This window comes from Gadus chalcogrammus, chromosome 20 (assembly GCF_026213295.1).
Source record: "Gadus chalcogrammus isolate NIFS_2021 chromosome 20, NIFS_Gcha_1.0, whole genome shotgun sequence".
Classification (NCBI taxonomy): Eukaryota; Metazoa; Chordata; class Actinopteri; order Gadiformes; family Gadidae; genus Gadus; species Gadus chalcogrammus.
The window spans coordinates 5442359-5453618 of record NC_079431.1 but is presented as its reverse complement, the minus strand read 5'-3'; the positions used below and the strand labels follow the sequence as shown (position 1 = coordinate 5453618).

At 45.4% G+C, this 11260-nt stretch overlaps 2 protein-coding genes across 4 annotated transcripts; both read left to right on the top strand.

Moving 5' to 3' along the window:
* The first annotated feature begins 207 nt into the window (after positions 1 to 207).
* On the top strand, positions 208 to 5925 carry gpr183a (G protein-coupled receptor 183a). 2 transcript variants are annotated; one of them, XM_056580464.1, is made up of 2 exons: positions 208 to 352; positions 3254 to 5925. In XM_056580464.1, exon 2 carries the CDS (start codon positions 3267 to 3269, stop codon positions 4434 to 4436), a length of 1170 nt encoding a protein of 389 aa, XP_056436439.1. In that variant the 5' UTR covers positions 208 to 352; positions 3254 to 3266; the 3' UTR covers positions 4437 to 5925. The 2 variants fall into 2 exon arrangements, with proteins under 2 accessions (XP_056436439.1, XP_056436437.1); XM_056580462.1 differs by lacking the exon at positions 208 to 352 and adding an exon at positions 1414 to 1557.
* Positions 5926 to 6014: 89 nt separating this feature from the next.
* Positions 6015 to 10141, top strand: gpr18 (G protein-coupled receptor 18). Of its 2 annotated transcripts, none has more exons than XM_056579891.1 (2): positions 6015 to 6629; positions 8204 to 10141. In XM_056579891.1, the coding sequence occupies exon 2, from the start codon at positions 8225 to 8227 to the stop codon at positions 9290 to 9292; it is 1068 nt and encodes a 355-aa protein (XP_056435866.1). In that variant the 5' UTR covers positions 6015 to 6629; positions 8204 to 8224; the 3' UTR covers positions 9293 to 10141. The 2 variants fall into 2 exon arrangements, with proteins under 2 accessions (XP_056435866.1, XP_056435865.1); XM_056579890.1 differs by having other exon boundaries at positions 8126 to 10141.
* Positions 10142 to 11260: the final 1119 nt, after the last annotated feature.

The following is an 11260-nucleotide window of genomic DNA, read 5'->3' as shown; positions in this document are numbered from 1 at the left end:
AGGAGCACACTTTTCTCATTCAAGGGGCAACTGTGTGGTCTTGGCGCCATTAATAGCTTTGAGGGAACCTCCGTGACACTGGCACTACGCACCTAACGGCTCGTGTCCTGCTGTCTGGTCGAGCCTCAGTGACTCAGCGGCACATGGCGAGGTGTGGGGAAGTTGAGCTGCTTCCTCTCAGCTTCCATTGTCTCGTTTGTCCTTTTACGGGAGAGAGCAACCTCCTAGTCGGGAGAGAGCAACCTCCTAGTCTCCTGAGTTGTACAAAGCAACGGGAACATTGTACTTTGGAATTGCGGCAGGGATTGGTCATGCGGCTCATTCTCTTACAGACTTCTTATTGATTTCAAGGGCAAGTACCTATTTTTGGCATTAAACCATAAACCATAACACAAACACTTACTGTACATACACCCATAAACCTCACCCAAATAGACAGACAAAACACTTGTAATTGTAATAAACACAGATTTAAAATAGTAACAAATAGAATAGTCACACAACACACATAAATCCCTGCCTATAACCATAATACATTCTCAGACATTCTCGATTCTTCAGTACATCTGTTTCACACACACACGCACGCGCGCATGCACACACGCACGCGCGCACGCACACACGCACACGCACGCACACACGCACAAGCACACACGCACAAGCACACACACACACACACACACACACACACACACACACACACACACACACACACACACACACACACACACACACACACACACACACACACACACACACACACACACACACACACATTGTTTTGCAGTTTCCTCAATGTGTGCACTGGGCTGGATCTGCAAGGTGTGAAAAGCACCAGGGTGTGAAAGTTGAGGAGTATGTTGTGAACAAAAGTTTCTGTGTTAATGTATGCACAGTCCAATTCTTAATAATGGTTTGATTATTTATTGTCATTTATTCTGTAAACTTGAAAATCATTGATATCGTCTACACTGATATGTCACAAGGGAATATAATAAAATGTGTTTCCCTATTAAGCTAAACTTTGAGCGGCAGCATGTGGTTTTCCTTTCTTAGAATAGTGAGTCAGATAGGGTGAAGTTGAGCTGATAGCTTCTCCAATTGTACAGAAATGTAAATTATGTTCAGAAATCTGCTTCCTGCCAGACTGAACTTTATGTTTGGACAACCAATCCCCCTTGAACTTCTAAGAAGCACCTTCTGTCCTAGCACATTTAAAAGAGAGAATGAGAAATTGAAAGAGAGAGAAAGAGAGAGAGAGAGACAGATAGAGAGAGCGAGAGAGCGAGTGACATGCTGCCCTCCTCTCGGTCACTGCTGTGGTTACTTGAAAGAAATTGAAAGAGAGAGAAAGAGAGAGAGAGAGAGAGAGAGAGAGAGAGAGAGAGAGAGAGAGAGAGAGAGAGAGAGAGAGACAGAGAGAGAGCGAGAGAGCGAGTGACATGCTGCCCTCCTCTCGGTCACTGCTGTGGTTACTCCGCCCCGTAAGCAGAGCGCCTCACAGTCAGAGAAAACACTTCACTGTCAATTGGGAGGAATTAATTCCACTTCTTTCTGGTGAGTTCCCTTAATTTGGGTATACTATTATCTACATTTTTCATGGCTTTTTACTTTCCTCTACAGTCATGTTCTGGGGTTAACCCTGAAGCTGCATATGACATCTGTATTTCATGATGTTATGAGGATCTTCACTGTGAACAGATTTGAGCTATATTTAAAAGAAGTCGTAAGTCATGCAATACTTGTTAATGTCGATTGCACCGCTAAGACAATCATTTCAAAGCTTGCCAATGCATAGGTAGGTTTACATGTTGATTGTGCTTGTGTGATCCCGTGAACCATAACTATTGGCCGTGGATGAGTGGGGTTCATGTCACCAACGCTCTCTGCACAAGCGGGTTTAGGGGAACTTGACCTCCTGGGTCACGTGTTTGCCTCTGTGTATCTAGAATATGAAAATACTGACAGAATGCAGATAGAATTCCACCTTACAATTTCACAACAATGTTACTGACATGTGTTGCTTCATATGTTGCAGTGACGTTGAAATACTTTCACACACACGCACGCACGCATGCACGCACACACGCACGCACACACACACACACACACACACACACACACATACACGTTTCGAATGAGGTTACTCCGAAATCAGTTCACTTTGCTGAATGGCACAGGAAACATGGTATTTTCTCTGTGCAAGTGTGTTCCGCTAGATAGCTTTGGCAAGGGGACGATAATCACCTCGGTTCAAAGAACATTGCTTTATTATAGACGGCCATTCCATGCTACAGGGATGGATGCTGGGGGCCCATGGGTATGGGACTTCCTCATAGACAATGTTGTCTGTCAACACGCATTATGTTGAAATGTGAGAGTTAGAACAACACATGTATTTATAATTAAAGTGAAGTCATTGGAATTGTTTACAGACTTCTGCAGATGAAAAAGTAAAAGCGCAAGTGAGAATAGCGCTTTTAAATAGAACGTGCTTATTATTTTGTCGACAAAATAACCTGTTTCACATTCAACGCTTCACAATAACATCACAGGGGCCAATATTAACAAAGGGGTTCTAATGTTTTAAGTATTATTAATTTGTTTTAAGAACACACAAGGAATTCTCTCATAGATCAAGCTGAAGATTACGATTACAACGGTGGGTTGAAAATAAGGCTAACACTAAAACTTTGTGTAATCATGTCATTCATGTGGTTCATGTATTAAATACATGATATGATATACATGAAAGATATGCAATGAAAAAGAACAAAAGTCTATCCCCTATTCCTTCAAATCCTTTTCTCCATGAAGGTGAACACGCGTTAATACCCCAGCATGTGCCGGACCCATGGCGGCTAAAATGTCAAGGACGGGCTTGTTTTCTACAGATATTTCCTCATGATGCAAACTAAAGTCACAAGAGGGCACTGCACTCCATTTAGAAAACCTCACTACAGGAAACGCCAGAGTTGATACTGTATCCGGCATGACACCAACTTAAATACATATAATGCATGTTTGCCACAGAATAAAATCCATCTCAGGGTGCAGCAAAAGAGAAAATGACACTCGATCCCAGACGCAAGATTTCAGGATTTTATATTTTTAAAGGTGACATATTACACCACCAATTGTGAGTGTGATTAGCCGGTACAAGCCGTTATAACCCTAACCCTAACCCTAACCCAATCACACTCACCCCTGCTGGTATAATATGTCACCTTTGATGTAATTTCTCTCCCTGCAGGCTGGAGGTCACCATGGGGTTATCCTCGACGATCTCCCCCACAGCCTCGCTGTTCACCACGCCCACGAGCAACAACACCTGCCCCACCCTGTACGACCACCGGCGCTACGCCCAGGTCCTAATGCCGCTCTTCTACTCCGTGCTGTTCCTGGTGGGGCTGTCGGGCAACGCCCTTGCGCTGCACGTCATCCGCCCCAACCGGCGGAAGATGAACTCCACCACTCTGTACTCCCTCAACCTGGTCATCTCCGACATCCTCTTCACCCTCTCCGTGCCCTTCCGGCTGGTCTACTACGCCATGGGCTTCCACTGGCCAATGGGGGAGGTGATGTGCAAGTTGACCGGTCTCCTGTTCTACATGAACACCTACGCCGGGGTCAACTTCATGACCTGCCTCAGCATCGACCGCTTCATCGCCGTGGTGCTCCCGCTGCGCCTCGGCCGCTTCCGGAAGGTGCACCACGTGCGCTACATCTGCGTGGGGGTCTGGCTCCTGGTGCTGGCCCAGACGCTGCCCCTGCTCAACATGGAGATGACCAACGAGGAGCCCGACGGCTACATCACCTGCATGGAGTACCCCAACTTCGAGCAGGTGGAGCACATCGCCTACATCCTGATCGGCGCCGTGTTCCTGGGCTACGTCATCCCCATGGTGACCATCCTGCTCTGCTACTCGGTGCTGTGCTCCAAGCTGAGGGTCAGCGCCCAGAAAAACCGGCTGACGCACAAGTCGGGGCGCAGCCACAAGGCCATCGGCGTGATCTGCTGCGTGTCGCTGGTGTTTGTGCTGTGCTACAGCCCCTACCACGTGGACCTGCTGCAGTACATGCTGCGCAAGCTGCTGCAGGCCAGCCCGCCGGACTGCGCGCAGCTCACCGCCTTCCAGGTGTCCCTGCACATCACTGTGTGCCTGATGAACCTCAACCCCTGCCTGGACCCCTTCATCTACTTCTTTGCGTGCCGGGGCTACAAGAGGAAGGTGCTTAAGCTTCTCCGGAGGCACGTGAGCGCGTCCTTCTCCAGCGCGGGGCGCACCTCGCCCGAGGGGTCCTCCAGGGACATCGTCAACGACCACAAGATCCCCCTCAACTCCGTACACAACTCCATACACAACTCCATGCACAAAGTGGAAAACAACAGCGTGATGGGAGAGAGGGAGGGAGAGGGAGGGAAAGAGGGATAGAGAGAGACAGAGAGAAAGAGAGAGGGAGACAGGGAAAGGGAGACAAAGGGATTGAAATAGGGAGACAGAGGAAGAGAGAGACCATACCTCTGTGGATGTTGAACTTCTTGGTACAGGAACAAGGTCTAGGTCTACTCCTTATCACATGAACACTTTTATCCATTATTGGTCTCTCGGCAGTGAGGACTACTGCAGAGCAGTTTGGGAATAAGAACAAACAGGTTTGAATTTTCAACAGATTGTTTAATTTAAATGTTGTTACTTATTTACTAGACCCATGTTTTTGTATTCTGGTTGTTTTTTATTTTGAAGGAGGTCACTGCAAATCTTCTTCAGCTATGTTTTGTTCTCATAAATTGTTAGGCCATTCTCTATAAGGACATTCTCAAAGTGAGGGAGGGGGAATAACAAACTATATGATGTTTGTGACGTTTGTATATAACAGAATAATATGTATTCACTGTCAACCACAGAGCACATGAACAATACATTCCTTTTGAGCGCACTTTGATGCATTATGATTTCCATTGAGAAAACTATTTTTCTGTTACTGATGTTATTTGAAGTATTAACCAATGTTTATTATGTATTTCGATTCATTAAAATTGCTTTCTAGATATGACTTTAGATAATAGTCAGAAGGAACAGTGCACTTACCCATTTCTACCTGTAGAGGGAAGCATATCCCTGTTAGTGAACTGAGTGAACTTATTTAAGTAAACAATCAATTCCAAAGGCATTTCAATTTCCAATCTACGATCTATGCCAAGCAAACAAATACCATGGTCAATCATAGACTTTTTTTTTGGTTTAAGAAATTATATTTAAAAACCTACAGCAGAAAACATAAGAAAGGGGAACACGGTGACGGCACTTCATATTAGAAATCCATCAAATTATACATACGGCCTACATGATTATAATAACACATGATGTTCTCAACGATGGAGATGGAGCCTCAAAAGAATCAGCCACATGATAGGTATCAGAAAGAGGGGAAACATCACACAGACTGTTGTCATAACAACATATTGCAGTGAACACAAAGTGCCATCTGGCAAGATCTTTTTTTCAGGACATATTGAGAGGACAAGCAGACAGATAATTATTTCACTGGAAAAATAAACGGATCCAACTAACATGCTTCTTTCTAGTATGTGGTGTTAGACTCAGCTATTCAAAAGTCAATCCTAGACATTTCTAAAACGTAACATGGGGGGGAATAGGTCGCGTGGCACAGGGTTCAACCCACGGAAGTGTGACAGTGACTTACCCTTTTACTTAGTGTTGTATATATGCAACAATGAGGTATGGTCATGCACTTCACTTACGTCTTTGTTCGCCATTGTGTTTGTTTTTGCCTAGCTTAGCATAAAGTTGTTTCTAAGTCCATGGCAAGAACCCCCCCTACTCCCCCAAACACAAAGACACACACATACTCAAAGTCAAGCAGAACACGGAATGCAGATAATATAGTGTGTGTGTGTGTGTGTGTGTGTGTGTGTGTGTGTGTGTGTGTGTGTGTGTGTGTGTTTCTTTGTGTGCGTGTGTGCGTTGCATCCATTAACACGGCGCGCGGAGCACGCAGCATCTCAGCATCAGCGTGAAGTGTCTATTACCGCCATCTTATTTCCTGTTTATATGGCGACTGCCTCAACATCCTGTGTTTAATTACTTCTCCGCGGCAGCAGATGCTTTTCACAGCAACCTGCTGTGAATTACTCCCCTGAGAGCTAATGTGCTGTGACAGACCCCACTTTTCCAATCAATAACTCGCCCTAAATCTGCCATCTCTCTGCCTGCCAAACTTACTCCCACTTCAAATGGCGCATCGCTTTCTTTAAGGGGGTGCGATTGCGGAAAGAAAAAAATGTAAAAGGAGAACACACACACAAGCAAAGAAAACAAGATCTGGTCATTTGTGTTCCGATGTGGGCAACAATGTAGAGATCATTCTCACACAAACTGAAACAGGAAGCTGCATGGGGTTTTTGGTTTTGCAGAAGGTCACGTTCCACTGAGACACAGTACTCACTTCCTTGTTTTGGCTGCGATCACTGTTCATGTCGCGAGATGGCCGGTGGCCATGCTTTACTTCATAAACTCACTGCTGAGAGCACGCAGTCCCCGGGGCTGATGTCCAGGCAATGATCAATAAAAAAATACCCAGAAAATAATCTCTGAAACCCTACGGTAAGTGTAGATATTTATCTTGAAAGCTATGATATGTTTAATGGGAATTATATTGTATTTGGTAGTAACATCACTGATTGTCACTACGTGATCTGATGAAGGCCTTTGTAGGCTGAAACGTTATCACCTATTAAAACATTCTTGCTATTGGAACTATATTTATTATTTTGTAGTATTTTGGAGCATTGGATTTTTTGTAGTTACATCACCGATGTTGTCACTGTTTCAACTCCTGATGATCTCAGACTATGTCTGATGATGAAGATATAGAGTTATTTAAAGCCTACCAGAGATAAAGTTTTGAAGATGAAAGTAGATTCAAGATCAGAGTCATGTGATTTCCTACAAACCAAAAGGAAAACACAGACGTTTAACTGAAATTGCACAATGCAATCCTAATTGTTTTGTCTCCTCAGCTTTTTATGGAAAGTCTACATTTATTTACACACCAGCTTCACCAGCTAAAATATAGAGTGGAAAAAAAATAAAAATACTATTTATACTTGACTTTTCTCTTGGTTCTTACACAACAGCTGCACAGCTGTTTAAAAATAAGTATTCAAATTATCTAGCAGCAGGTGGATTCCAGACACAGACTGGGGAACCGCCGCTGGCTACTTAAGCCTCCACATGTCTGAGACGCTGTATTCGTACACTCTGTAGCGTGGTATACGAATGAAAACTTTCCCCATGCAAAAGCCAGACTGTTTAGCTGGAGCTGATTGTTGACACGTGCAACTATTGAATGGATAGGGGTTCATAGTTTGCTAGCTATTACACTTGTGAGCAGATTAACCGTGTGCTGTCGTTATGATAGTGCCTGCTTCTGTTTATGGCCTCTAATAATCATTGTATACCATATCTACCCTAAAGAAAACCAACAGAAACAGATTTCCTCTTTGGGCATATAAAAATATCAAATTGTAAAAAGAATACATTGTAGCCTACTTATTGAATGCTTTAATTAGGTTATTCAAAGATGCTTTACACAGTGGAACACTAAGAGGCCTAAAAGAAGAAAATGATATATATATAATATTATATATTAACATATCATGTTCACACACACTGAAGGCTTGTGTCGAGCCTGTTAGCATGGGGGGGGGGGGGGGGGGGGGGCCAGACTGAAAGCTCAACGGAGAATGTGGTTTTTGAGAATAATCTTACCTAATAATAAGATAACTGTAGGAGACGTCCATTTGAGCCCAGATCTTTCCACTCACTGTATTATTTTGTGTGGTCAGGTCCTTTATTTTTTTAATCGTATTTTGGTTGCTCATGCTTTCAATGCAATTGACATAACGACTGATATACTTCTAAATGGTCTCTTCTGTGTGAACCTCACAGCACCTCACAGGAAATGCACTTACTATAATTAAAATATAATTAAATTAAAGTCATTAATGACTTAAATAATTAAAGATATCTTCAACTCCCTCTAGTCCCATTTGAGATAATGTTTTACTTATGCTGACTTTCTTCCCCTTTTCTTACAGCACCATCAACAATAAAGTGCTGGCCATTTTATCAACCACATAAAGCAGTTTTTCCTTCTCCTTTCTATTCTCTCTCAGCAATCTGCTGAGGGCTGCATCATGGACTCTCCCCCAAACACGACCAACATGAGTGGCATGGTTTCACTTGAAGCGGTGAGGTCTGCGGATCCGCTCTCGCTTCCCCAAGAGCACAACATGGCCGCCCTGGTCTTCTACGGCTTTATCTTCGTTGTGGGCGTGACGGTCAACCTTACGGCACTGTGGGTCTTCGCCCTCACCACCAAGAGGAAGAACTCCGTCACGGTGTACATGATCAACGTGGCCTTGGTGGACCTCATCCTGATCTTCCTGCTCCCCTTTCGGATGGTCTACTACCACCAGGACTACTGGCCTTTCGGCGACGCCTTCTGCCGGATCACCGCCGCCCTCACCCTCTTCTACCCCTGCTTGGCGCTCTGGCTCTTCGCCCTGATCAGCGCCGACCGCTACGTGGCCATCGTCCAGCCCAAGCACGGCCGCGAGCTCCGCAACATCCCCAAGGCTGTGGTGGCGTGCGTGGGTGTGTGGATCATGACGCTGGGCGGCACCGCGCCCCTGCTCTTCCGCGAGGTGGACCCCGACAGCGCCTCCAACTTCACCACCTGCACCAAGCTGCACGGCATCGCCGACCCGCGCCTCCACGACCCCCGCGGCGACCCCGTGCAGGCGGTGCGCCTGGCCTTCTTCTTCCTGCTGCCCGTCTGCATCATGATGGGCTGCTACGCCGTCATCGTGGACAACCTGGTGCACGGCCGCACCTCCAAGCTCAAGCCCAACGTGAAGCAGAAGTCCGTGCGCATCATCGTCACGCTCATCGTGCAGGTGCTGGTGTGCTTTGTGCCCTTCCACGTGTGCCAGCTGGTTCTCCTACTGAAGGACCCCAGCAGTGGTGGCGAAGGCGGAGAAGGAGGAGGCTGGAGCTACAGCACCTGGGCGGCCTTCACCACCCTCCTGATGAACCTCAGCACGGTGCTGGACATTATCCTGTACTACATCGTGTCCAAGCAGTTCCAGGACCGCGTGATCAGCGTCATCCTCTACCGGAACTACCTCCGAAGCGTGAGGCGGAAGAGCCGACACACGCACACGGGCAGCGTCCGGTCCATGAGCAACATGAACATGATCTGAGAGGGAAGGACACCGGTGTCTGTCGGCACCACGTTTTACCAATGGCATCCGTTTAGCTCTTGTACTGCGCTCAATCAATCGGCTTATGGCGACAATGCTGGGCGTGTTGCCTGGTATAAATATGAATGAACATTGGATCAGAACCTGTATGTGTTCCTGAGACAAGGCAATGCTCACAGTATGGGAGTGCGGCGGTTGTCTGCCGAAACATCTGCTCTCTGTGCTGATCGACTCACCCACGAGACTTGTGTGGCAGGGGAGATTTCTGCTTTTCTGCGCATTCTGAAGAACTGGAATTTTTAATAAACGTAGTTAAGGAAGCCTAGCTGGGTTTATGAATATGGATGGTTGACGGATGGAAAGATATATCACTCTTATCTATAGAAAGAAGAGGGGAATGTCCTTGTATTGTATGGGAGGGCTTCAACAGCCAAGAGAAGATGGCGCTTTCTTTCACGTTCCAAGAAGCTTTGTTGCTATTTGTTTTCACACCTTTAGCAGTGTCAGTTCATCTTAATCCCCAGTGTGAGAGCCGCCAGCAGGAGGCTTGATGCAGTACATCATGAGAAGCAGCAACTCCGGGGCAGCCTGCCGTTCATCTCTCGACCAAGTGAGGGCAGCATGTCACAGAAATCACAGATACCCAACGCTCCGTCTGTTTGTTTGAAGGATAAATAAAAGCACGAGAAGAAAGATTTTGTGAAAAACTTCTGAATAGTTTGCGCGTAACGAGCATCGCGGTTGGTATCTTGTTATTTGTGGTGTATTAGCGTATATTTACGACATTGTATTGCAAATCAATAACTTCCCCATGTACAGCTCCATCAGCTGGACACAATAAAAAATACCTGAGAGCTGTTGAACGTGAAACACAATTTCTTCCCTCAAGAATTATAATTAGAAGATGCTTTATTAATCAATGGCTCAAAATACACAATGTGTGTGTGTGTGTGTGTGTGTGTGTGTGTGTGTGTGTGTGTGTGTGTGTGTGTGTGTGTGTGTGTGTGTGTGTGTGTGTGTGTGTGTGTGTGTGTGTGTGTGTGTGTGTGTGTGTGTGTGCGATATCAACTGGGTCTTAATTGATTGAGTCACGTGAAGGGCTTTCACGGTAAAATGAGAGATGTTCCGGAGAGTGGGCCCAGGTTTAGAGCAAGCTTAGAAGAGAGAGACAGAGCCGACTCTTCACTGTGAGGTACATCCTGTCATCCCCCCACCCCCCACCTGTAAAAGTGGAGCACACGGGGAAGAATTGCAAAAGAAGTACGATCTTGAAGTGTAATTTCCTGGGATAGAAGACAAAGAAGTATTAGCTGCGTGTAATGGACGGCCCATTTAAAGAACCCTGCAGTCTGCTCAAAGGGAGAGAAAAAAAAGTGGTTCGCAGAAAAAAATTAATTCATCATTTGTCATTTTTCATATTTTCCTTTTTTTTTGTGTCCGGATAGGTGTTTAGCAATCAATCCCCACAAAGTTACATTAAAGTACAACTAATGGGAATAGTTTCCCCTGTCAAATGGCTGAAGTAAGGGGCTGCGAATCGGTGTTTCAAACACCTGTGTATGATAACTCCTCTGTGTGTTGCATCCAGTCCCTTGCAGTAGCCCTTGCTTTGTCTTATCTATATTAGCCGAACACAGACAGAACACTTCAATCGTATTCAGAAAAAGAAGACATTCTCCGGCATGTGTTTCCACGGCTGTGAGTAAAGTACATAAGTCATGCTGTGTTTAAAATAGAAAAGACAAGAAGAAATGCAATATTCCCCTTTTTTTTTTACACAGAACGGTGGGTACCGCAGTTCATCACGTAATGATAGGTTTATTGGCCGCTGGACTACAAGACGATTTATAACTGAGGGGTCAAAGGTCACGTGAAACATTAGAGGGTCGTCTATCTATCCCACCTGTTAGACATCAAAGAGAAACCGTCCACGCTCCATACAGCAACTGGCATTTAAAACAATTAAGT